Raw genomic sequence first — 25,110 nt, forward strand, 5'->3', positions numbered from 1 at the left:
TTAAACACATTGCATTTCCCCCTTGCTTTTTCCATTATTTGTTTTCCAAAACAGGCTTGATAAGGCTAGGGAACACCGGGTATATTTTGGGCACCACATTCGTGTTTCCCAGAGGAAGGCATTCAGGCGGGATTAATGACACCCCTGGAGAGGGAAGGATGGTTATTAATAGCAGGGCCCTTTGTTTTGGGGATGAATGGCTGGCAGGTGGTTCGGAGCAGAGGCCGCCTCCACGGGCTCTCCTCTTGGGAGCTGAGGAGAAGGCAAACGCCCAGCCGGGTCCCATGCCAGCTTTGCAGGGTGCACGTGTGTGTATGTATAATTCTCCAGGGGCTTATTCAAGCTAGGCTGGGTGGCCAGTTCTAGCCCCAGTTTCAATTTCCCATTGCAACTGAGCTAGAGGCAAGCTGAGAGCCAGAGTGGTGCAGTTCTGGTGTTCAGGCCCAGCATCCCTTTCCATTCTACTTCGGCTTCATCATCTGTTTTTGTGTCTTGGCATGTGTGTATGCAACTTCAAGCCTCCTGTCAACTTATTACAACCTCATGAATTTCAGAGGGTCTTCTTAGGCAAGGCATCCTCAGAGGTGGCTTTGCCAGCTCCTTCCTCTGAAATAGAGCCTACAGCGCATGGTCTCCATCAGTGGTCTATATTTGTCTTCTGTGTCTATGCACCTTCGGGTCTCCTGTCAACTTATTACAACACCACGAATTTCACAGTGTTTTCTGGGGCAAGGAAACCTCAGAGGTGGTTTGGCCAGGTCTTTCCTCCAAAATAGAGCCATCAGCACCGGAAATTCCTTGGTGATCTCCCATCTAAGTTCTAACCAGGGTTGACCTTGCTTAGCTTTCAAGATAAACTGGGATCTGGCATCTTAAGGGTCTTTAGATATTGCCCCCTGTATCAGCCAGCCCAAATTTAAGATATTCGGATGATACTCTATTACTTTCAGAAAACAGCAAAGACTTGGAATAAAGGTATTGTAGATGCGGATATTATCGTACTTTGCTATATGGCCAACTTGACCACCCCTGAATATGTTCACAGAGGAAAGCTTAGGAAGAATGTGCAAAAGCAGAGTAACAGCTGAATATCTTGAAGATTAAAATAATGACCATGGCTGATGCATGCAACTTTAAAGTGGGCAACGAAGACATGGAGAAAGTTGGAAGAGTTGTACACCTTGGTTCAGATACAGATCAAAATGGTGATTATTAAAGAATCAGAAGACTCTAATTTGGAAGGGCAGTGAAGAAGGAACAAGGTAAGAGTCATCCTGTAACCATAAACCCTGCTCAGGTCTTGCAAGACTCAGGGAAACCATGGCTTCCTTGACTGAAACAACCCATCTGTAATGCAGTCTTCCTCTCTTCCTCCTGCCTCCCACTTTTCCAGCATTATTGTCTTTCCTAATGCGCCATGCTCTCTCATGATACGGCCAAAGTATAAAAGCCTCAGTTTTGTCCTCTTGGCTTCTAGGGAGAGTTCAGGATTAATTTGATCTTGGACCCATTTATTTGTCTTTTGGGCATCTACAGCATCCACCGAAGTCTCCCCCGGTCCAACATTCAAATGAAGGGATGTAGCTAGACAGGGAGAAGACAAAGGTTGACCCACTAAATAAAAATTGTGAGAGTCCCCTTCAGTCTGCATATTTCTAGCATCACAGTGAATGGGAGAGCAGAAACCAACTACAGCTTGACCTCTTCTATTTGCCGTGTTCTTGTTCCCTTGCTTGATTCCTTGCTCCTTTTCTTTGGATGCCTAAATTGGATTTCTCCAATTTAGTCTTAAGCATTGTGATGCTAGAAATTTGGGGGACGGAGGGACATTTCACGGGAGGTGTCAGAATTCTAATTTGAAGGAAGGCAGTGTTCTCATTTTAACACAATTCCCAGCTATACAGGTCAGTGTTCTCACTCAGGCTAAGGCAGTCTCTGATTTAAGCCACCTTTTGTGTTCAGAACAATGAGGACTAGAATCTTGCTGGAGGACAAAGGGAAGTACCATAGCTCTTCAGCAGACCATGTGTTTTCATCATAACTATATCATAGATCAACCAATATCAATTATATCATAATTGACATTTTACCTCATCTGCAGTTTAACCAGTATAATTAATCACACTTTCATTGCATTACCTGTGCTAGTCATGTTGCAAAACACCTTGCAAATCAGCTCAGGGAGAAAGACGGGATCAGGCAAATGAATCATTTTTTAAAATTGTTATTACTATTATTATTATTTTGCATGACAGAGCTCTCAGGTCCACTTGTCAGCACCTGCAGGAAGGGTCTAAGTCCCTTGTCAGAAACCTTGGAAAAACCAGCATCTGCTGGTATAAATGCACCACTGAGCTAAATGGATCAAGCGGAGCCTGAGTCAATATAAGAGAATGGGCAAGATGTGGCCCATTGAGGGCAACCCTTCCAGAAAGCCCAAAATTGTCTTTTTCTGGCTGAAACAGGAGGCCAGATTCTTCTTGAAAAAGACCAGCAATTCGTCTTGCAAATAGGTTGCAGCCAACCTCCCCATAGTCACTCTTTTCACGCAACCCACAAAACCTCCCACAATTTTTCAAAACCAGAGGTGGACATCAAGCTCCTTCCAGGTTCCTATTTCCACTCAGGGTGGGCTATATTCTGAAAGGTGGGCCCTGGAGCCTTTGCAGCTGCCCACCCCCATGTCAGAGATCTCCCCATGACCTCCAACCAGAAACTGGGTGCTCCTCAAAAAGTCAAATCAGGGGTCAACCCAGCCCTCACCCCGAGTTCAAGGAGAGATGACAACTTACGTGTGGCCAAAAGGAGTGCTGATCCCATCACTCTCTCTTTTTTTCCTTGCTTCTTTTTGGAATTGGAAAACAAGAAAGGCGGACGAGGACTCCCTTGGTCTGGTTCTTCTCTTCCAGATGTCTGTGCCCTGGCCAAAGGTCTAGAAATGCCCAGACAATCTAGTCCAGGGCAGGCTTTGCTGGCTGGCCATGCCACCGCCCGGCTGCCTTTCCTTTGGCGCTCCCTGCAAGTGAAGGACAAAAGCAAACCCTCTGTAAATGTGTGCACGTCTTTCTTTCTTTCTCTCCCTCCCTCCCTTTCTCTCGCTCTCACGATGGTGGTGAGTTCCCTGGCAGAGGGGTTTCCCTGGCTGAGATGGAAGAGGCAGGGAATCTACCCAGGGAGGGAGAGGGGCGTTCCTGGTGCGTAGGAAGTAGGGAGATCAGGCAGGGCTTCCCCCCCCCCTTCTGCTTGCCTTCTTATTTGTTCCCCCACCCCTTTGTTTTCCTTTTTGATAACCTTTTTCCAAGAGAGATAGTCTGCACATGGATGATTATTTTTATTTTAGGAAGGGCAACAATTGGCATTTGGGCACCAGCCTTAAAATGAAGAAGGAAGGGGTGCAGGTGGCAGGTTTTCCAATGATGGGGATGATGACTACAGGGTTATCAATGTACGTAAAAATAAATTGTTTTCACATTTGTCCCTTTGTACTAATGTGTGTATTAGCAATAGCAAGCAAGTACATTTCTATAACACTTATCAGTGCACTTAAGCATTCCCTAAGCAGTTTACAAGCTGGGTACTCATTCTACTGACCCACTAAAAGATGGAAGGCTGAGTGGACCCTGGAGCCCTGCCTAGGATTGAACTCACACCCTTGTGGCTTGCAATATTTGTGGCTTGCAGTATTCCCTTTACACTAATATTTTTTATCAGTCCCTTTGTTTTCCTGTATTGCTTTTTCTTTTTAAAGTTAAGGTTACAGTCACAGAATCCTAGAGCTCCAAGGGATCTCAGGGTCAGCTAGTCCAAACCACTTCTGCCATGCAGGGATGCTCAATTAAAGCATTCTTTAAAGAGGCCTATCCAACCTCTGTTTTAAAGACTTCCAAAGAAGGAGAGTTTGCAACCCTCCAAGGCAGTCTAGAGAGTGGAGGGTGAGCCTTGGAGCCACAAGAAATGAGAGGGAAGGATGAAGCTGAATAAATGCAAAGACCCAATACCAGAGAGTCTTTGCAAATTGCTGCAACAAACTAATTGAGCCTTGCAAATTTGTAATACACTACTGCTGTTCCAGGTGAGCTGGAGATTCCTATGCAGCCCTTCCCTTTTGACCACAGATGTGCACACCAAAGCTGGAGGATTTGCACCTTTGTCCCCTGCCTGGAAATGAACCACCAAAACCGGAGAGTCAAGACCAGGCCTGGAGATTTGACAACTGTGAGGGCAAGAAGGAGGAATCTCAGGGTACCACTGCTGCCTTGAAAGGTATGTGAATATATACTTTCCTCATGAGTTAGAGATGGTGGCGGTGGGGATTTGAATGGCATTCTCCATACAACTGTGGTTAAGGTTAAGGTATCCTGCTTAACAGCATGAACCAGGACCCATTTTCTGTGGCAGCACAAAAGGGGTGATAGTCCTGATCTGGAGGGGCTGAATGCCCAACACAACTTTTCACTTGACCCTTAAGAAAATAAGCTGGGCAATGTCAGAGGGCATGCACCTCTCCCCAGTTGACCTTTCCCACATAATAATTATTATTCTTGTTTATTTAGATAGCGCCATCCATATACATGGCACTTTCTCTCCCTCCCTTCCTTTCCTCCAATTGTTGCCAGGTCTTGGCTCGGTTTTGCATCCCAAGCGTGCCCGATGTGTGTTTGTGTCAAAAGGTGCCATGCCAACCATTTTCTCCACCCAGAGAATGGAGGGAAGTGGTGGCGGCGAGTTATTTTCTCACAAGGGCCCTTTTCCGTGCGTTGACAGCCCCATCCTTTGAAGTCTGGGACATGTTCTCCTTGCAAATCGGAACAAACGCCCCTCCACAAATAGACACACACACAAACACAAATGCCTCCTAACCCGCCCTGTGAAGCACCCCTTGGAGAGCTTTTGTGACCTTTCGGCCTATGGGAAATTGCTCCTTATTTTCAGTAGTGCATCTCCCAGATGTTCCCCTTCCCAAAGCCTGAGGTTAGAGGGATTCCAGGGGGTTTGTTGTTACACAACCCCAAAATCTCCCAAGCTCTGGACAAACTGCGGCTTTCCCCCTCCGCCATGCTTTTGAGATGGATGCGGGTTTTGTCCTTCCATTATGGCTTCTCTGTCTTTGATACAAGCTATTGGAAATACCTGGAGCGTGACCAGAGCAGCTGCCAAAGTGGGGGGTTGAGGAGGGGAAGGGGAGGTGAGAAGAAAGGAAGGAAGGAAGGAGAAAGAAAAATCCACTGCCTTCTATGCAAGGACCGCTCCCAAATCCATGGTCATCTGAAGTGATTCTTAACACCACTATTTTTCCCCAAACACAGTGCAGTTTTGGACTGCTAAATGGGGCTGAGCTTGGCTAGTCCATGGATGGGAGACCCACCCATCCCAAGAAAGATGACCAGGGTGCTTTGCAAGGACATAACTCCTTCCCGAAGCCCTGGAGATGTGCAGGTGCTGGTCACAACTGGGAAAACTGGTCTGCATCAAGCAAGGGGTCCACCTCAGTCTGAGGCAGCTCTCCACATTCCTATCCCTTGAATGGGAACCCACCAGCAGTGAATGTTGGAGATAGCAACTTCCCCTAAAACAGGGGATGCCAGGAATCTCCAGAGAGGGATGGGGAGGAATCTGACCCTTGAGAGCAATGGCTGCCGGTCAGAGCTGGTTATGCTGAGCTAGATGGACTTCTAAGGGCCGGCTGGGATGAGACCAGCTTTCTACATTCCTCTGCAGAAGTTGTTAGGCTCAGTCTGCAATGGGGCATTTTCAGGCTGGGAAAGAAACCCTGCCTGGAACAGAGAGAAGGGGCTGCCAGTCAGAGTTGGCCATACTGAACTAGACACACCTGACTAAACTAAGGGCAGGTTTGAATGTTCTTATGTCCTGATTTCAGAAGCTAAGCAGAGCCAGGCCTGGAGAATCTGGGGATGGGAGACCTTCGGGAGGGAAAACCAGGTTAATCCCCTCCTGAAGCTCTGGAGAGTTCCATGGCTGTTGCCACTTCGAGATGGCAAGACTAGGTTCTATGGCAGTTTCCTAGGTTCACATTTTCCCAATCTTATCTGATTCCAGAAGCTGAGCAGGGCCTGGTTAGTCCTTGGATGGGAGACTGGACCCCAGGAGAGAAGAGCTAGGGAAAAGAGCTGGGAAAGAACCTGGAACTGGAGAGAGTGGTGGCTACTGCCAGAGTTGGGCTGGAAGGCCAAGGGTCCAACTCAGTATACAACAAAGCGTCTTTGTTGAATGGAAGGCTTTTGGGAAATAGTAGCAGTTTCTAGATAAGGCAAAGGGGCCAAGGGGAATCTTGCCTGAAACCTTGGAAAGTCACAGCTGCCAGTCAGAGTTGGTAGCACTGAGCCAGACTGGCCAAAATGTGGATGCAAATTAAATCTGAAAGTGGATGGGTTTTCCTGGAATGGCTGGGCACGGCATCAAGGAGAGCATGCAATGTGTAAAAGACAAACCCCAGACGACGTTTGCTGCCCACTTGGCGGGCTTGATCAAAACCTTGCCAAAGAACATTCAAGAAGCCAACTTGAGATCCGCCAAGTCTTTTGGAGAGGAGCCTGGAGAGGCAAAGTCCAGAGAAAGAGGGGCAGAGGGGGTGGCACAGCCCTCTCTCTTTGGGGTGGGCAACTGCAGGGGGCCTGGGGGGCAGCATTCTTCCTTGGGAGCCTCCTGGGGTTTCATGGGCTGCTCAAAATTTCCTCCCTACAAAAAGGGAGAGGAATAACCAAACATCCGTCCATTCCTCTTTTGAGGAAAGGGGGCTTTTGATCTTGGGAGGGGGTCAGGCTGCAGCCTATTTAGGGGCTTCTGAAAGTTTTCAAATCATGAGTCCCTTTTTGAGGGGGAGGAAAAAAAGAGGCCAGGGAGGCTGGAGGGGTCAAAGGCTACAGAAAAATCTGGGTGAAGATCCCATGGAAGAGGAAGGAAATCCAGAAAGAGAGGGAAAGCGGTGGTAAGATAGCTCTGGGTCTTGAAAAGAAGAAGGAAGGAAGGAAGATAGGAAGGAAGGAAGGAAAGAGAGAGAGAGAGAGGGAGTGAAGGAATGGGGCAGGATGGCACAGCTGGCCCTTCACATTTGCAGCTTTGACTTTTGTGGATTTGATTATTTATGGATTTGAATAATAGTGTCTCTGTAGGAATCTCTGGGTCCTCCAGAGCAACTCTGTCAGATACTGACCATAGAGTTGTGCTGGTGAACCTAGAAGTTCCTAGAGCAAACACTCTCTAGGCACTTGTAGGTCCTCCAGCATGATTCTGTGATCAATTTCTGGCCATAAAGTTGCGCTGGAGGATCTGGAGATTCCTAGAGAGGTGTTGCCTCAGGTAAAAAGAATAATTTTTTTTATATGCGGTTTTCCCACATTTTCCAGTCCTTCACCCTGAACCCCAATGAATGTAGAGAGAGCATTGTACTAGACAGACAGATAGATAGAGGAGATGAGAGAGAGAGATATGAGAGGAGGAGTGACATGGAGAATGAAAAAAAATCCAAGGAGGAATAGAGTGCTGGGAATACATATGATCTTTCTCTTCAAAGGAAGGAGAGAAAAAAGAAAAGTAAGGGAAGAGAAAGACAGGACATGAAAGGAAAGAAAGCTATTTCGTTGGACAGATAGACTGAAGCAGGAGATGAGGTTGTAGAGAAGAAAGAGATGGAGAGGGTGGGGCGGAGGAGGCGGAGGAGGCAAATACATCTCTCTCATCTGAAAAGAAGAGAGGAAAGGAAAGGAAGAAAGGTAGGTAGGTAGGTAGACAGACAGACAGACAGACAGAGACGGGCAGATAGATGGATGTACATATATATTAGAGAGATAGAAACAGAACAAAGGATAAATGGATATATATATATATATATATATAGAGAGAGAGAGAGAGAGAGAAACAGGATGGACAGATGGGTGGATTTCTCTCTGAGAAACAGGACAAAGGATGGATGGATGGATATAAATATTAGAGAGAGAGAAACAGAACAAAGGATGGATAGATGGGTGGATGGATAGATGTGTGTGTGTGTATGTATATATATATATATATATATATAGAGAGAGAGAGAGAGAGAGAGACAGGACAAAAGATGGATGGAGGGGGGTCACAGAGAGAGAGGACGGCATGGAGTAGGAAGAAAATGTAGAGAAAGGAGGGAAGAGGTGAAGAATTCTTTTCTCTCTGGAAGGAAGGGGTCCAGGAGGAAGGAGGGCTCCAAGGGGAGCTGGCCAAGTCCCTTTGTCTGCCTCGAGAGAGAGAGAGAAAGAAAGAGAGGCTTCCCTTCCTGGCGACTGCTGATGCTGCTGCCTTTCAGGAAGGCATCGCCCGCCCAGCCTCCCCCGCCTGGTTCCGGGGAAGCCCCTGCTCCCTCCGCAGGCATGGAGGATCCCTCGCCTCCTCCTCCTCCTCCTCCCCCCTCCCTCCCTCCCTTCTTCTTCCTCCTCTTCTGCGTGACTCGACTCCCAAAGACGGATTCCCCCCTTCCCTTCCCCTCCTTCCTCCTCTTTTGCCCACGCATCGCAGAGCATCCCTCCTGGGCGCCAGAGATGCCCCGTTGCCATGGCGACGCGCCTGCTCCTGGACCACTTCCCCCCCTCCTTGCAACTCTGCTTCCAAAGATAATTTCCCCTCCATATATATATATATCTTCTCTGAAAGGTCGGCAGCCAGATGCCAGGAATCAATAATTCATGGGCGAGGTTGCAGGCTTTCCCCTTCGCCTCGCCCCCCTCAACCTCCATCAAAGAAGGAAGGAAGGAGGGAATCCCTCTTTCCCAAAATAAGCTCCATTTATGGGATGGATGGATGGGGAGGAAGGGTCCACGTGACTCTCTCTCACAGACATCCAAGACATTATTGTGGGCACAGCATCGCCAGGATCTGTTCCCTTCGTTAACCCTTTTCTTCTTATTATTTTACGATCAGCATTGTGTCCTTCATGCTTTCCACTTTCTATATTTAACCATGGTTTTCTTTTGAACCATTACCTATTTTTAACTATGACAGTCAGCGGCAGTGACAATGATTTCCAGTTGTTTTTTGTTTTGTTGTTCTTTTTATTGTTGTTGCTGTTGTTATCATTCTGATCATGATGATGATGATGACCTACAAATAGGGATCCTGAGATGCTGCAAAAAGAAAATGGTGGTCCCAGTGGCGGGAGAGATGGGATGTGGGAGAAATTCCAAAGACGCTGACGAAGTCTCTGAAAGATGTTGTCATAATAGGACCACAAGCGCACAACGCAAGATGTGACAGTGCTTGGAATGAGCCACATTATCTGACAAGACCTCACTGAGGACTAGCTGCTTGGATGTAATCTGAATCACTGCTGGCCTACAATGCCAGTTGATAATATCTGGGAGACTGGAAAACTGATATACTGCTACAACTACTATTACTACTACTAATAATAATAGAAATCATAATTACTGTACACAGCCAGTGTGGCATAGTGGTTTGAGCATTGGGCTACAACTCTGGAGAGCAGGGTTGAATTTCCATTTGCCCATGAAACCCACTGGGCAGCCTGGGGCAAGTCACTCTCTCTCAGCCTCAGGGGAAGGCAACGGCAAACCTCTGATGCACAAATCTTGCCAAGAAAACCCCAGGATAGGTTCACTTTAGGGTCACCATAAGTCAGAAATGACTTGAAGCCACACAACAACAAAATTACTGTGTGAGATTGTTGTCGGTAGGGTCACCGCAGCCCCATTACAAACAGTGGCGCTCCTTGGAAAGGGGCACATTGCCTGTCCTAGAGGCCTAGATTCTTGGACAGAATTGTATCTTTCATGCTTAAAATCTTCAGCCCATAACAACTGGGTGGCTGTGAAACTGATTGTTATTATCACGGCCTGAGATTCTACGTCATTCTGTAACTTTATGAATCAGTAGTAACTACATTGCAGAAAGTCATGCTAGTGCATTGGCATACCTGGGAACCAGCCAGTGTTTGGAGACGCATTGGGCACTTCCAATGTGTATTGGGCACTCCTGATCAGCCACAGGCACTTCTGGGGCACAATGGGAACTTCTACTGTGCTCTGGCAGTTTCTAGATTCGCATTGGGAGTGCCCCAATGTGCATTCATACCCATTGCGTATCGGGAGGTGATGCATCAGTCACAGCCCTGGCTGCCATTGCCCAAAGGGGGACCCAGGTATTGTGATGCCACAGCAGCCCCTGGGTGATGTTATGAAGCTACTCAGTTCCACGTACAAAGATGTGAATCCCATGCTGCACTCCAGAAACTACCAACATTATCATTGATGATGATTCCAACACACTGCTTGCAAACACCACAGCGCATCTGGCAGCACACCTCAGGAGGTGTGGTGCTGCACAAGGGGTGTGGTGTGCACGCATGTGTGAATTTTTAAAAAAGGGTTTCCCGTCCTTGCCTGCCCGCCCACGCAGAGCCGATCACGGTTGACTGCAAGTTGCCAGGGGAAGGGAGAGAAGAGAGAAAAAGCAGAGGCGGCAGCAGCAGTGGCTCTGAGCTGCGCTATGTATAGAAGTGTGCACGTGCGGAGACTCCGCAATCGGGTGTCCCCCGCGGCATCCCAAGGGGATCCATACAGCAGAGCTCAGGAAAGGAGGGCAGCCCAGTGCCAGACACAGGGAAGAAAGGCAGCCAAGGAGAGAGGAGGAAATAGGCACAGACTTGGTTCAAGACCCATAGCCAACTAGGTTGGCAGGGCTGACATATTGCTCCACGTTGATCAGACAAAAGGGGACCACCAAGATTCTCATGTAGTTGAGGAATTTTCCAATGGTGGCCATTTTGCAACTGCTTCCACGGACCTTCTGCATGGGGAAACCAGGGCTAGGTTAGTATTCGCAGCAGCAAAGAAGCATTTGCATGCAACAGAGGTTATCTACAGAGTTGGAAGAGAACTCAAGGGTCATTTATTTCGACCCTCTGCCATGCACCAATATACAACTAAAGCACTCCTGAAAGATGCCTGTCCGACTTCTGTTTAAAAAAACCCCAAAGATGGGCCATCCTCTATGACAGACCTACAAAGTCAGATCCTAGTCCTCATGGTTTGGAACAAAAGGGATTGGTTTAAACAGGGCTATAGAAAGCAGCCTACTATGTCAAAGCCCCCTCCAGTCCATCTAGTTCAGTATTATCTCCACTGGCTGGCAGCAGCCCTCTAAGGTTTCCGCCCCACCTAGAGATGCTGCCAGAGGCTCAAATCTCAGCCTTTCTCCCTGCAAGGAAGGCAGGGGTGCTCACATTTTGCTTTTCCTTCAAATGCTTTGGACTGTCTTCCAGAAGCTTTGGCCAGTGATGAGGGATTCCCAGAATTTGGGTGAGATCAATTGCAAGACACCCCAAAGGTCATCAGGTCTGACCTCTTGCAAGAATTTGCAGCAGAAGTGCAACCGTGAGGCAGGCTGCCCAACTTCCATTTAAAACAGCCCTCAAAACAGGAACGCTCTTCCAAGTGAGCTGTACTATCTTTTAATAATTGTAGTGATGGAAGTTATTACTCCAACCCTTTGCAGAAAATCCACAGGAAAATATCCTGTGAGGGATCCTGGGAGACCAAATCCAAAACATCTGGAGACCCAAAGCTTGAGAGCCACCACTTTAGGGCTTTCTCCTTCAAACATCTAAGCAACTATGATTAGAAACATGATGTGAGATTGCTTCTGAACATGGATGTTCCAGAGGGCAGCTCTGAGAGTTGGGTGGCAGTGGATCTACTCTGGGGTTTCTCTCCATGGTGCTGAACCTAATTCAGGAAAGGGATAATAAGGCTTTGGCACCTGAGCTTGGCCCAAATGGGCAAACTGGACTCTTCGGAGGGCCTTCTGGCTCTGTCACAGCGACCTTTTCTGTAATAAAAAACCTATAACAGCATGACCTTGGAACATATAGCTCCCTCCTCATCAGACGCTTTCCCCCTTATCTCAACCCTTGCAAAATGGAGAGCATGAGAGCATGAAAAACTGGTGCTATCTCCCCAGAGCAAGCCCTGGCATCTTTACAGGAAAGGAGAGATAACACAAGGGGAGACGCTGCATTCAGACAAAGGAAGAATCAATACCGGAGAGAATTGGAGGATGGGGAGGCAGAGAAGAGGCAGGAGAGGAGAACAGAGGACAAAATAATCGGGTGCGATAGGGCCAAGGTCACAGAGACCCTGGGAGAAGGAAGCACTGTTTCTCAAACCATGAAAAAATACATTTATCACCACAGCAGCCACCATAGATATCAACAGGAGTGTAATGTCTAGGAGGGAAGGGATAGTGACACACTCTTCTGCTTTGACAAGACCTCACCTGGAATAGTGCATCCAGTTCTGGTCACCACAATTCAAGGAGGGCAACCCAAATAATTAAAGATCTGGAAACAACTAAGCCCTAAGAGGACCAGTTTAGGGAGCCAGGTATATAATTTTAGACTGGGGAAAAGGATAAGAGTGACATGATATCCATGTTTAAATATTTGAAGAGCTGTCATATTGATGATGGGACAAGCATGTTTTCTGTTGTTCCAGATTGGGACACAGAGCATTAAAAGCATGCTTTTAAAACTGTCGAGTTTTGGAACTATTTTTAAAGACAAATTTGAACTGTTTTTGATGGGCTTCATGTTGTTTAATATTTTTAAAGTTTTCAAAATCAATTATGCATCAGCTCATGGGCCCTGCTGGGTCAACAAAGTAATAAATAAATGCCATAAATGAACAAACAAATCAAGTGGGTTCATGACCACAAAAGCACCAGCCAACCAGTGCTGCACACCTGAATTCCGCTAGCCCTGGAGAGAAAAATCTGTCTGCTTTTCAAATGAAAACACACCAAAGGAGAGAGTTTATCTAACACACCTGATGAAATCCCCTTTGCAGAAGAAACCACAGTGAAACCAGAAGAAGGATGGCACCACTCTGGTGCATGTTTTATTCCCTCGGGAAAGGTGTTTCCAAGTCGGATCAAGGAGTGTGCATCTAGTTTTTAAAAAATGCTGACCATGCCCAGCACAAACAAGAACAGGGCAGGGGGTGCTTTTTCCCAGTGGTTAGTGAGAAAGCTGTTTGGTTTCCTTAAAGTCTGGATCTCTCTGAGCGTGGAGCAGCAGAAAAGGAGGCAAAAGAGGCTTCCCAGCAGTGTCGATCTAAGGTGGGAAGGAGGAAGCAAAATGGTGAATTGGAGGTCTGGCTGCTAGGCACAAAATGGCTGGCTTTCTGAGACCATCCCAGTTTCAAGCCTGCGGACCATCCAAAGCACAACCTGCAACTCTCTTTTCTATACAGAAAAAAGGGGGAAATCCTCCTGTAAGACTCTTCATCTCAGGCTCCTGCCAGCTGCAAACTTTGCCAGTATCAGTGTGGCACAACACAGCATGTGTGTGTTTGTGTACATAAGAAAGTGTGTGTGTTAGGAGTGGGATTCTGTACACATCACCAGCAGAGAATGGGCAAAACTGTTTAAGGCAGGAGAGCGGACAGAGAAAACAAGCGTGTCCCTTTGGGACCAATCCGCTGAGACAGGAAGGCATAAGTGACATTATAGCTAGGAGAGATAAAGGATGGCTCTGGACAAAAACCATTGAGAAGTGCAGGGTTTGAAGGATGAAGGTCATCATGCCATGGGGGGGAGAGGAGAAAGCACATGCTTTGGGGTTCAAAGGGTCAGGAAAAATGACAGCAGGAGTGATGAGGGGATTCTGCACAGCTCATAGCCACGGACAATTTGATGAAGCATGGCGCCAGTCCACACCTTCCTCTCCCGTTCATTGCTCACGCTGGCTGACAAATTCAACACACACACCGGAAGGCCTCTGCCAGTGCCACAAAGCCCCTACTGCATTGTTGTTGCCATGATTTTTGGAAGATTTTCACATGAAAATCCCCAGAAAGCATGAAAGCACCCACACAGGCAGTCCCCAAAGCTGTCTGGTTTCCATAGGTTACCTCTCAAAATGGCAACATCATGACACCACCAGTGCCCATTTTTGAGAGGGACACTGAAAAAAACCAACACTTTAAGAGGTTTTTGGCATGCTGGATGGGGAGGGCTATGGGCCTGGTTGGAGGGGAGGCCTCTGGATGCCATGCAGTTGGCCAGCTCTGTTTTAAGATCCGGCAAAGGCAATATCCTTCCTAGAAGTGATGCCAGACAGCTCACTAGGGTGAGCTGGGGAAAAACTTTGACTTATCAGATGTTCTTTGCTACAAGTCCCACAATTCATTCCTACCAATCACACTGGTAAGGGGCTGATGGAAACTGCAGTCCAAATGAGCCAGAGACCCAAAGGTCTCTCGCTTCCTTCCCCCTCTCTCTGGCATCCAAAATCAGGAGACTGTGATCCTGCCAGCTTGCAGGGCAACCCTGGGTCATCTCTGACTTGACATGAGACTGGCTTAAGGTGGGCAAAGCCTCAAATCCCAAAAAGCTGGTAAGTGGGGAAATCAACCAAACAAAGGGTGGGAGGAAGGGGAAACAGAAATATCTGCAACCTTTTTATCCTTAAAAGCAGCACAGTATGGTCACCGCACAGGCCTCACAGAAAGTGTTTTGGTGGGACCGGTTATGGGTGGCGGGAGGAAGAAGGGAGGTGGGATGGATGGTGTTGATGCTGTTTTGCCCTCCACACATCTCTTTTCATGTTCCCCTCCCCACAAAAAGTCTCATTTCTGGCTGTTGTAGGCCAGGTGCCGCTGGTTCATGGGATTCTCTGGAGACTTCATCCACTCCTTCTTGAGGAGCTGCTTGAGCTGGGAGAGACGCATGTTGGGGTTCTCCTGCTTCAGGCGGGGCAGGTTGACCTCCTCAAAGGCCGTGAAGGCCGCCTTCATCCGGCGTTCTGGGTGGCGGTCCAGATCATCAGCCACGCTGCAAGAAGGGAGGGGTGGAAATAAAACAGAGCAAAGGGGAAATCGAGAAGGATGGTGACAAGCCAGAAGGCATTTTGTGTACGCATGTGTCTTCCTTTCATCTGTCAACTTAGGGAGAACCCATAAATTTCACTGAACAAAGAATAATCTGAGCTGGTTTGCCATTGCCTTCCTCTGAAATTCAGGCAGACCTTAAAGCAGGCTTATGAAGAATGGTGGGACATGCTTAGCTTGGAAAAGAGAAGACTGAGAAGACACGATAGCTATCTTTAAATATTTGAAGGGATGACGCGTAGAAGGTGGATCAAACTTGTTTTGTGCTATGCCAGAGACTAGAACTTGAATCAATGGATTCAGATTTAGAAGAAATGAGATTCTACCTAAACATGAGGAAGAACGTCTTGACTGTAAGAGCTGTTTGACAGTGAGAGAGACTCACATGGAGCGTGGCGGACTCTCTTTCTTTGGAGGTCTTTAGACAGGGGTTGGACGGACACTTTAGTTGTGTCTTCCGCATGTCAGGGGGTTGGACTAGGTGGTCCCTTCCAAATTTAAGTGTCTGTGATTCTATGACTTAACAAGTAAAAGCAATGATGACGGCAGTAGAAATTTCATTTACATTTTGAAGAACCTCAATCAAGGCTTGAAGGCTTTCCAAAAAGCTATGTTTTAAGCTGGGCAGCAGAGCAAGAAAACAGGAGCAGATTGCTTTTTTAAAAAATGTAACTTTCTCAGCTCTGCTGACACATCAGGCTCCAAGGTCTAGTCCCTTACACTAGATTATTTTTTATCTTTATCCTGCCTTTTCCCCATTTCTGGACTCAAAGCAGCTTACAACAAACTGAACAACATTTTGTTCAAAATCCACAAAATATAACAGTTAAAACAAGATCAAATAATTAAAAAACAGAGTTAAATGGGAAAGTTAATTTTTTGGACCCAAATGCAATGTGAGGCTGTGAGGTTTGGGGAGGGGGAAGCAATCTCACTTGGTATTTATCTTTCTTTCTTTTTTAAGGGAAGGCCTGAACCAGCAGTGTGGTATGGCGTCTGCTCCTTTCTGGTGCTACCTTCTGATGTAGGGCAAGCAAACACAGCAGTGACAGAGGGCTCTCATACCTCCAGGGAAACCCTGCTGCTAAACAAATGCAGAAAAGCTATCTCTTTCTTGGTTTTCAGAATGTGTCTGAGTCCACAGGCTTTCAAAGCCTTCTGATAACTAACACACATAGACACATACATAGTGGTAAGAATGGGACCTTTTCCATGCACACCTGAGCACTGCGATGGCATCTTCGATGGTCCGTGCCTCCACTGCACCTTCCTCCAGGACTTGGCGATTGATGTTTTCCTCCAAGGGCATTTCAAGGTGACTTTTCTGCTTTTCAGCTGCAAAGGAAGAGATAAGACAGTGTGACTCACAGTTGAGCCATTACACAAGAAGAGAATGGGTGGCGAGGGGGGAGCCCTGCCAAACTGGAATGAATGCTTCTCGTGTGTTGTTGTTGTGTGCCTTGCAGTGACCCTAAAGAGATCCTATCACAGGGGATTATTGGCAAAATTTGTTCAGGGGGGCTTTGCCTTTGCCTTCCCCTGAGGCTGAGAGAGTGTGACCTGCCTATGTCCACCCAGTTGGTTTCCATGGATGAGGAGGGATTCGAATCCTGGTCTCCAGAGTCCTAGTCCAACTCTCTAGTCACCAGGACACATTGGTTCTCTCATATGGGATGACCCAGTCCTTACAATAGCCCAGACTCAAGCATTCTCATCTTCCAGAGGTTAATCCAACCCAGATTCTTCCCAACCTAATGTCTTCCAGACATACTAGACAAAAAATCCCCAACATAGCCATATCGCCACTTGGGGGTTATAGGAGTTGTAGCCTTATACATCCAGAAGGCACCAGAATTTGGGGAAAACTGGTCTAAACACTATCTCAAATAGTGGAGGGATAGGTTATCTAACTATATTTAACTTTAGGGAGGAGGACGTCAAACTAAGCAGGGCCTGCAGCTCAGGCCCCAACTATCCCCTTTGCTAATCAGGCCACTCCACTTTGATTGTCATCATCTTCGGCCAATGGCAGATGGAAGGAAGCCACCCTCTTTATTGGGAACAATGTTTCATGGAACCCCAACTTGCTCAAAGGCTGCCCATGGGACAGGACCAGCATTGGAATGACAGGATGATGATGGTGCGTGTCCCCCCCAGTCTCGTACCGGCATCCCCGTTCTCCTTCTGCTCTTTCCGAAGTGTCTCGTCGATCTGGGCACGAGTGACTTTGCCTGGGGTCAATGGCTTGGGTGACTTCCCCTTCAGCTTGGCATCTTCCTCTTCTAAGAGACGTTGAAGTTCTTTCTTCCGTTCCAACTGCTCTAGGCGACGCTTCTCACGCTCTTCCTAAAGCAAAGGAAAAAAGACAAGGAGAGAAAGACAATAAGCTCTTGGTGCTCTGATCTAGGCCTGGGAATAGCTCCAGGCCTCCTCACAAGTTCTTTTGATTCCAAACACGGACTCATATTACTGCTGTAAGATTTATCAGTGGCAAAGGATACAGCTGCAGAAAAGAATGATCCCAGCCCCTGAACTGATAGATCCCAGATTCCCTTCCAGCAAGTGGTAGAGCTAGGTCTCTCAGCCAGTGTTTCCCAAACTTGGGTTCTCCAGGTGTTTTTGTTCCCTGGAAGGGAAGCTGCTCACAGAATCCCTGATCACTGGCCAGGGTGGCTGGGGCTTCTAGGAACTAAAGTTCAAAACTCCTGGAGGACTAACACTTGGAAAGTACAGGTCTAGAATGAAAGGCTTCAGGTCTTACCTGCTGTTATCCCAGCCAGCTGAGCTGTAAAGAGGGAAAGAAGCCAGGCTTTCTTTGCTAGGTCCTGGTGCCCAGAGAAGTTCCACCACCCACAGATTCTAGCATTCTGGTCTTTGCAGCAGCCTCACTAATGCCAAAGAGAGAGTCTGGTTTGCCTTCCTCTCTGTTCCTGAGGCTCTCTCTTCATCACTCTACAGAGGCCATTTCCTTAATCTTCCAGCATCCCTCATACCGACTAGCCCTTTCGCTGACAGACAGCAGCATCCCCTCACAGTTTATGGGAGAACGAAGGCCCCCCCCCAAAGCAATTCTACTGAGAATATTCCAGCCGGTAAACCAATTCCCATTGCTGTCTAAATGTCCAGTCATCAATCAGCAACCCCAATGCAGAAAAACAAAATGAAAGAACCTAACAGGGCCTGTTGAGAAGGGATTCTAACTCCAGCGACTGCTTGGGAACATCTTACTCTCTGCTGGTGCCCAAAGACAAAGATGGGTGGCTCACTGTCACCATGGCACCCTGGGAGGACACCAGCTGAGGATTGGCAACTGAAGATCTGGGCAGGCAAGCATCACACAAAGTCAGTCCTTTACGGGGCAGCAGCAGAAGACACTGATTTAGAATGCATTTTCTACTGTTAGCATTCTGAACAAGAGCCACAGGAGGTGGGAGAAAAGAAGGCGAGATAGATGGAAAAGCCCTTCTCAATTAAAAGGAGAAGACAAAAATCAGGGGGAGGGAGAGAGCACTGAGGAAGGCAAAGGTACAAGAGAACACAAATGAATAAAAAAGCGAGACCAAAGAGTGGAACACAGGGGTTGGCGCAGTCAGAAATCCCCCAAATCACAGAGTAACAGCAGTTTTATTAGCCAACCCAGGAGGCACAAAAGAGGCAATAACGCTTTCCTGACTCTCATTGGGAAAATTACAAATAAGCTCCTTTGAAAACCTCAAGGGTTTTATAAACCTCCAGGGAAACTCAAGGGATAAGGGCTCATTTTGAATTTTCAAGGGAGTCATTTGTATTTTCAAAATGGAGCATCATTCTTTTTTATCGCCATTTTATTGCTTTCTTGCCCTGCCCCATTCAAAACAAGGGGCCATTGGTAGTGTAACCAAACACCCAGAACAGTCCTGTTTTATTTTGAGAGACTGCAATCTCTTCTTCCCACAACCTCTTGGATACATCATGCAGATTTCAGCACTCTTAACATCTAAATAATTATGGCTACCCACTTTTCTCCTGCCTGTCCTTTGTAACACAGAATAATAGGACTGTAAGGGATCCCAAGGGCCATCTAGTTCCACCCCCTGCCGTGCAGGAATACACAAATATAGCAACTCTTGAAAGATATCCATCCAACCTCTGTTTAAAGATGGGGAGTCCACAACCATTTAAGGCGGTCCATACTCTCAAACAGCCCTTACAGCCAAGAAGTTCTCCCTAATGTTTAGGTGGATCTCCTTTTGTTTGATTTGAATCCATTGATTTGGGTTCTAGTCCCTGGACTAACAGGTAACAAGCTGGCTCCATCTTCTTTGTAGCATCCCTTCAGATATTTGAAGATGGCTGCATCATGTTACCTTTCAGTCTTATCTTCTCCAAACTAAACATCCCCAGCTCAGTCCTCCCTAATTGTGAAAGTTTGCACCAATTTTTGTACCTTAAATCAGAGGTAAAGAAAGTGTAGCACATGAGCCAGATGTGGCTCAAAAAGGCTGGGGCTGAATGTTCAGCCCTTACATATCGAAAAGAAGCACAGTGACACAGCCTCAAAATGTTGCTGTTCAGGTCCTTTGTTACCCTCTCCACCATAAATCACAGAAAGATGGTTTAAAAACCAGCCATTTCTAGGCTGAATCCCACAACTGGAAGTGATGTTGCGGTGCTTCTGAGGAGCAAGGCTGCAGCTGAGGAGGGAGGCATGAACCCAAAACCTTCGCAGTTGCCTACTCCCACTTTAAAGACAAAAAATGGTACATAAGAAAAGAAAATGGCGGAGAGAACAAAAAAAGAAACAGACACATGGGGAAAAACTGAGAAGAGGGAAAGTAGAGCAATGAGGAAGAGGAAAGAATAAGGCAACTGAAGACTAATGCTTGCCGTGCCAAACCGCTTGTGTCCCCATTGAGGCAGGAAGCATTAAGCAAATTAAAGGCAGGTGCTTTCCGTAAGGGAGAACCCCACGCCCCCGGGAGACGGTTCAATGTCATGGAGAGATCAGGAGGGCTTGAAACCCGAGTTAGTCTTTTGTGTCTGGACTTGATTTCCAGCCCCCATCCCCAGGAACAGCCTCAGGTTTCAGAGAGGCACAAAGTGCACACGTCGGCTGAGGTCTCTCCATCCATTGTGGGGCAACCAGGGGAACAACCTGCCCAATTGTTTTTAACATCACACGCCAGGAAAACATTTTTTAAAGTAATGTCATCACTTCTCTTCTCCTGTATGGTTCTTTAAACATCTTTGCCTGATGAAAAAGCCAGTAAAGCTTCAGGGGGTTGCCTGATGTATTTTGTGCATTTTGGTTGGTCAATAAAGGGAGTGCAGTTTTGTGGATTTTGTGGTACATTTGCTGAAGGTTGGGAAAGAGTTTGAAAGGGGAGAAGACAGGGAGCCCTGAAAATGGACCCATTATCTTGTGGAAATGTTGGTGTCACTCTTCCATCACCATCTGTATTACTATTAGTGTGTTATTATATTCATCCCCCCAAAAAAATTTGTGACTCAGAATGGCTTATAAATTAAAATGTTTACAAGATAGTTAAAAACATACACATCACAATAAAACAGAAGCAAAATACAGGTTGAATATCTCTTATGTGAAATGCTTAGGACCAGAAGTGTTCCGTATTTCAGATTTTGGTCTATCTGTATTGGCATATACATAACAAAGCCTTTTCTGGACTCCTAGTCCAGTGCTCTAACCACTACATCATGCTTGGCAAGACTGATTCAGATGAGGTTTCTTTGTGCTATCCTTGACTGAGAGTGCAAGACTTGCCCTAGGTCACCCAGTGGATTTCTATGTCTGAGCAGAGATTCAAACTCTTGTTTCCAGAGTCCAAGTCCAACACTCAGACCACTGCACCATGCTGGTTCTCAACTTGCTTCTGACACAGGCAGGATGGGGAATTAAAACCGCAGCTAGAACTGGCCACCTAGTCTTGCTCAGAGAAGCCTCCAGAGAACTCACCCAAGCCCACAACTCAATCCTTGCCCCCAGTAAACCTGGCCTGGGACTTGCACGGGTGTTTACCTTCTCATCAGTTCCCAAGAGGAGAAAGAGCAAGGGCAGCCTCTGCTCCAAACCACCTGCCAGCCATTCATCTCCAAAACAAAGGGGTGTGCTATTAATAACCATCTCTTCCTCTCTAGAGGTGTTGTTAATCCTGCTTGGATGGCTTCCGCCTGGGAAACACAAATGTGGTGCCCAAAATACAGTATACCCTGTCCTTGCTAGCCTTACCAACTTTGTATTTTTCTTCTTTTGTTGTGCAATCTGTTTAAAACAGATCTGCTTTTTTACCAAATATCAAACTGGGGGCATAGACAGGAGAACATGGAAGGGGAATTTCTAACGTGGACACATTTGTGGAAAGACAAAAGCATAGAAGGAGGGTGGGGAAAATGTACCATGTGCGGCCACCCCTCTGCTGTTTTTGCCCTACCTCTCCAGCTTCCTCTGATCATTCTTTTATGTTCAAAGAAGAAAATGGGGATGAATCGACTTTCCTGAACACATCCACATGCTTTTTAAATAAGACAGACAAAAGCGCATGCAGCCTAATATTAAACAGGCAGGCTTCTGACTCATGGGGTCTTCTTGCAAGATCTGTTCAGGTGGAGTTGCCTTTGGCTCCCTCTGAGGCAAAGACTTGCCCAAGGTCACTCAGTGGGTTTCCATGGATGAGCCAGAATTCGAACCCTGAGTTGTAGTGCAACCCTCAACCTAGGAATCAGAACATCAGATGGAAGGGGCTTGCTGCCCTCCCCTGGCCAGACCAGGGAACTGCCGTATGAGGAGCAGAAAAGACACCAAATTCTTTTTTGTCCCTTACCTTTCCTTACACACACAGAGCGTATCTGCCCCTGTCTGTCAGACATAGTTGAAAGAATTAACCACGTTCTGCTACACTGCCTATTACTATAACGATATGAATTCCTAATTTATAGATCCAGTATTTGGAGATGTTCCCAGGCATACCTAGACACTTTCATATCTTCCTTTGTCTCTCAGATTTCACCTAAAGAATATGTGTTGAAGGTGACAAAAGTTTGGTTTGTCAGCCTGCCCCACTAGAAGCAAGTTGGGTAAACCCCAACACAGTGTTTTTGTTTCCCCCGGAGTGAAAAGTGTCCTCTAGCAGGCTTTGGGGGCATTTTTACCAGTTCTTCTTGGGGTGGGTGGGTTTATGCCATTTTAGGCCCTGGGAAAATCTTTTTTAAACTGGAAGTGACTTCCTGGAAGAATATAGGAAGCAATGCTTTTATAGAGGACTGGTCCTTTTAGCCCAGCATTGTAAACTCTGGTTGGCAGCTGTGGCAGAGGTCTTTCTGAGCCCTACTGAGAGATTCTGGGGAATGGAGATTTCGAGTCAACAGACAAAGCACTTGCCTTTTAAGGCTGGGCGGCATCTCATGGAGGCTCCTGTCTTTCCACATTCCAGAGAAACATTTATTTTCTGATCTGGGCAAATTCTCCCTTGAAGAACATGAGGGAGCCTTGATCTTCTATCTCTTTGTGACCAAAGCAGTAGAAAATTACCCCAGTGGACATGAGACAGCACTGGTTGCAAAAGTGGGAAAGAAGCTGAAATTTACTATTAGAAGAGGAGCCTAAATTCAAACCTGGCTCAGTTTGGCCTCTCCGCTTACATGGGAGACATCACCCACCACTGTTTAAGGGCTACTCAAATGATCAAGAGCCTGATGCAATTCCCTATGGAGGAGAGTCAAAACATCTGGAGCTGTTTACTTTATTAAAAATCGCAAGCAGGGAGATATAGAGAGCTCTTTTTGTCTCCCTGTTTTCTAAAACTAGAATTTGGGGCCTTCTGCTAGAACAATGGCAGGAAATCCAAGACTGAGAAAAGAAAGGGTTGCTTTGCACAGCTGCACATGGATGGCAGCCTCCACTTCCCAGGCCCAGCTTCCTTACCTTCCTCTGTTCCTTCCGCATGACGTGTTTGTCCTCATCCTTCCAGAAGGCATCTTCCAGTTCCTTCTGTCTCTTTGCATCTGCCGCTGCTTTGGCTTCAGCCTTTCTTGCCCTGGCGGCTGCCGACTTGGTGTTCTCCCCCTGAAACTTCTTGGGCATCCCTCAGGGTGCTCAGTCCTGGGGCAAGAGGGAAACAAATATTATATTATTATTATTATTATTATTATTATTATTATTATTATTATTATTATTGCTCCCACTTTTTCCCCAGTTTGGGATTCAAGGAGGCTTACAGCAGTTTAAAAAACAGTTAAAAATTCATAGCACACCAAAGTTTAAAAATGATTAAACTATAAATTGTATTCAAAATTTATACATAGTAAACATACACTGTAAGGCAGATAGTTTAATTCTACAGGTTGAGTCTCCCTTATCCAGAATTCCAAAATCTGGAATAATTCCAAAATCCCAAATTGTCCATGTGGGCGGCTGAGAGTGACACCTTTGTTTTCTGATGGTTCACTGTACACAAACTTTGTTTCATGCACAAAATGATTTAAAATATTATGTACTGTATAAGATTGTCTTCAGGTTATGCATATAAGGTGTGTATGAAACACACATGAATTTTGTGTTTAGACTTGAGTCCCATCTCCAAGATACATATATATGTGTGTGTGTATGGCTATATATAGGCCTAAACACCCTAAAGCCACAGTTCCAGTCTGCTGTTGGAGGCTAAGCAGGGCCAGCCCTGATAAGTAGTTGGATGGGAGACCAAAAAAAACTAGATGCTGAAGACTACGTTTCAAAGGAAGGACTGGCAAAACCATCTCTGAGGATTACTTACCAAAGAAAACCCTATGAAATTCCTGTCATTAGTTGACAGGCAACTTGAAGGCCCATACACACACACACACACACAAATATATATATCTATATCTATATATATATACACACACACACAAATATATATACATACACACACACAAATATATACATACACACACACACACACATATATATATATATACAAATATACACACACAAATATATACATACACATAAATATATATACAGTATATACACACACAAATATATATATATACACACACACACACACACACACACTGTATATACACACACAAATATGTATATGTATATATACACACAAATACACACACACACACACACACACATGCCAGTCTGGTGTATCAGCCTGAGCCTTGGATGAGGTTTTGGTTCTCATTCAGCCCTGGAAACCCACTGAGTTGCCTTAGACAGGTCACACTCTCTCAGCCTCAGAGGAGGGCAATGGCAACCTCCCTTCTCTCTGAGGAAACCTGCCAGGAAAACGAGGTCGCCATGAGTTGGAAAGGACTTGAAGGCACACAACAACAACAACAACAACAACAACGACAACCAAGTGTTCCACATGATATGAGACATTACGTTCTATATACAAATATTCCCAAATCTGGCAGACTTCTGGTCTCAAAAGAGACAGAGAGGCTGCATCAACACTGGAGAAATAACCCAGTTTGGCACCGCTTTAACTTGTTGTCTGGCTCATGGCTATGGAATTCTGGGAGTTGGAGTTTGTTGTGGGGCCCAACAACAAACTCCAACTCCCAGAATTCCATAGCCATGAGCCAGAAAAGAGTTAAAGCGGTGTCAAACCGGGTTATGTCTCCAGTGTGGATGCAGCCATAAATAACAATAACAATGTTTGAGGCTTTCTCAGCCTTCCCTTCCCTTCCAGGCTAATTTGGGGGGTCTCCATGAGGGGACCCCAAACCCCAGAAAAGACCCAGAGACCCCCACTGCTGCCCCACCTCTTTTCCCTTACCTGCCGCCTCCACCTCTTGGGCGTCGCAGCCTTTGTGCGTCACGCCTCCGTCTCCCCTCCCGCCCTTCTTCCGTTCTCTTTCTTTCGCCAATCCTTCCTTTGGGAAGCCCCTTTCGCCATCTTTGTTGAGGGCACTGTTTCCCCTTACCCCTTTTCTATTTCTTTTTCACACATTCCTGTTTTATTTTAATTTGCTCGAGGAAATAAGCCTCGACTCCTTTCCACAGTCTTACATCGACTGTGTATGTGTGAGGAAGGACTCAACTTCTCCTCAGTTTGAATAAGGTTGCCCCATACTAACATGGCGCCCACGACGACAACGGTATGGCAAAATGGAGAACTTTGCCCCTAGTTAAGATGGCTGCCGGCGCGTTCCCTTCCCCCCCAAGCCACGCCCTAAACCAAATATGGCGCCTGAGGAGGTGGGTGTGCCTCTTTTGCGCCTGCGCATT

General features: G+C 46.5%; 2 protein-coding genes across 2 annotated transcripts in view; both read right to left on the reverse strand.

Annotated features, from left to right (window-relative positions):
• The window catches only part of KCNN1 (potassium calcium-activated channel subfamily N member 1), a 34,425-nt gene extending 31,302 nt beyond the window's left edge, over positions 1-3,123 (reverse strand). Inside the window, exon 1 of the mRNA XM_042479903.1 lies at positions 2,793-3,123. The gene's annotated coding sequence lies outside the window, so the exon portion shown is untranslated. The remainder of the gene's footprint in view (positions 1-2,792) is intronic.
• A 9,746-nt stretch (positions 3,124-12,869) lies between these two features.
• CCDC124 (coiled-coil domain containing 124) lies at positions 12,870-24,905 on the reverse strand. The gene is made up of 5 exons (XM_042479985.1): positions 24,659-24,905; positions 22,810-22,986; positions 17,054-17,234; positions 16,109-16,223; positions 12,870-14,832 (listed from the first exon to the last, which is right to left on the reverse strand). The coding sequence occupies exons 2-5, from the start codon at positions 22,966-22,968 to the stop codon at positions 14,628-14,630; spliced, it is 660 nt and encodes a 219-aa protein (XP_042335919.1). The 5' UTR covers positions 22,969-22,986; positions 24,659-24,905; the 3' UTR covers positions 12,870-14,627.
• Positions 24,906-25,110: the final 205 nt, after the last annotated feature.

Source organism: Sceloporus undulatus, chromosome 7, assembly GCF_019175285.1.
Source record: "Sceloporus undulatus isolate JIND9_A2432 ecotype Alabama chromosome 7, SceUnd_v1.1, whole genome shotgun sequence".
Classification (NCBI taxonomy): domain Eukaryota; kingdom Metazoa; phylum Chordata; class Lepidosauria; order Squamata; family Phrynosomatidae; genus Sceloporus; species Sceloporus undulatus.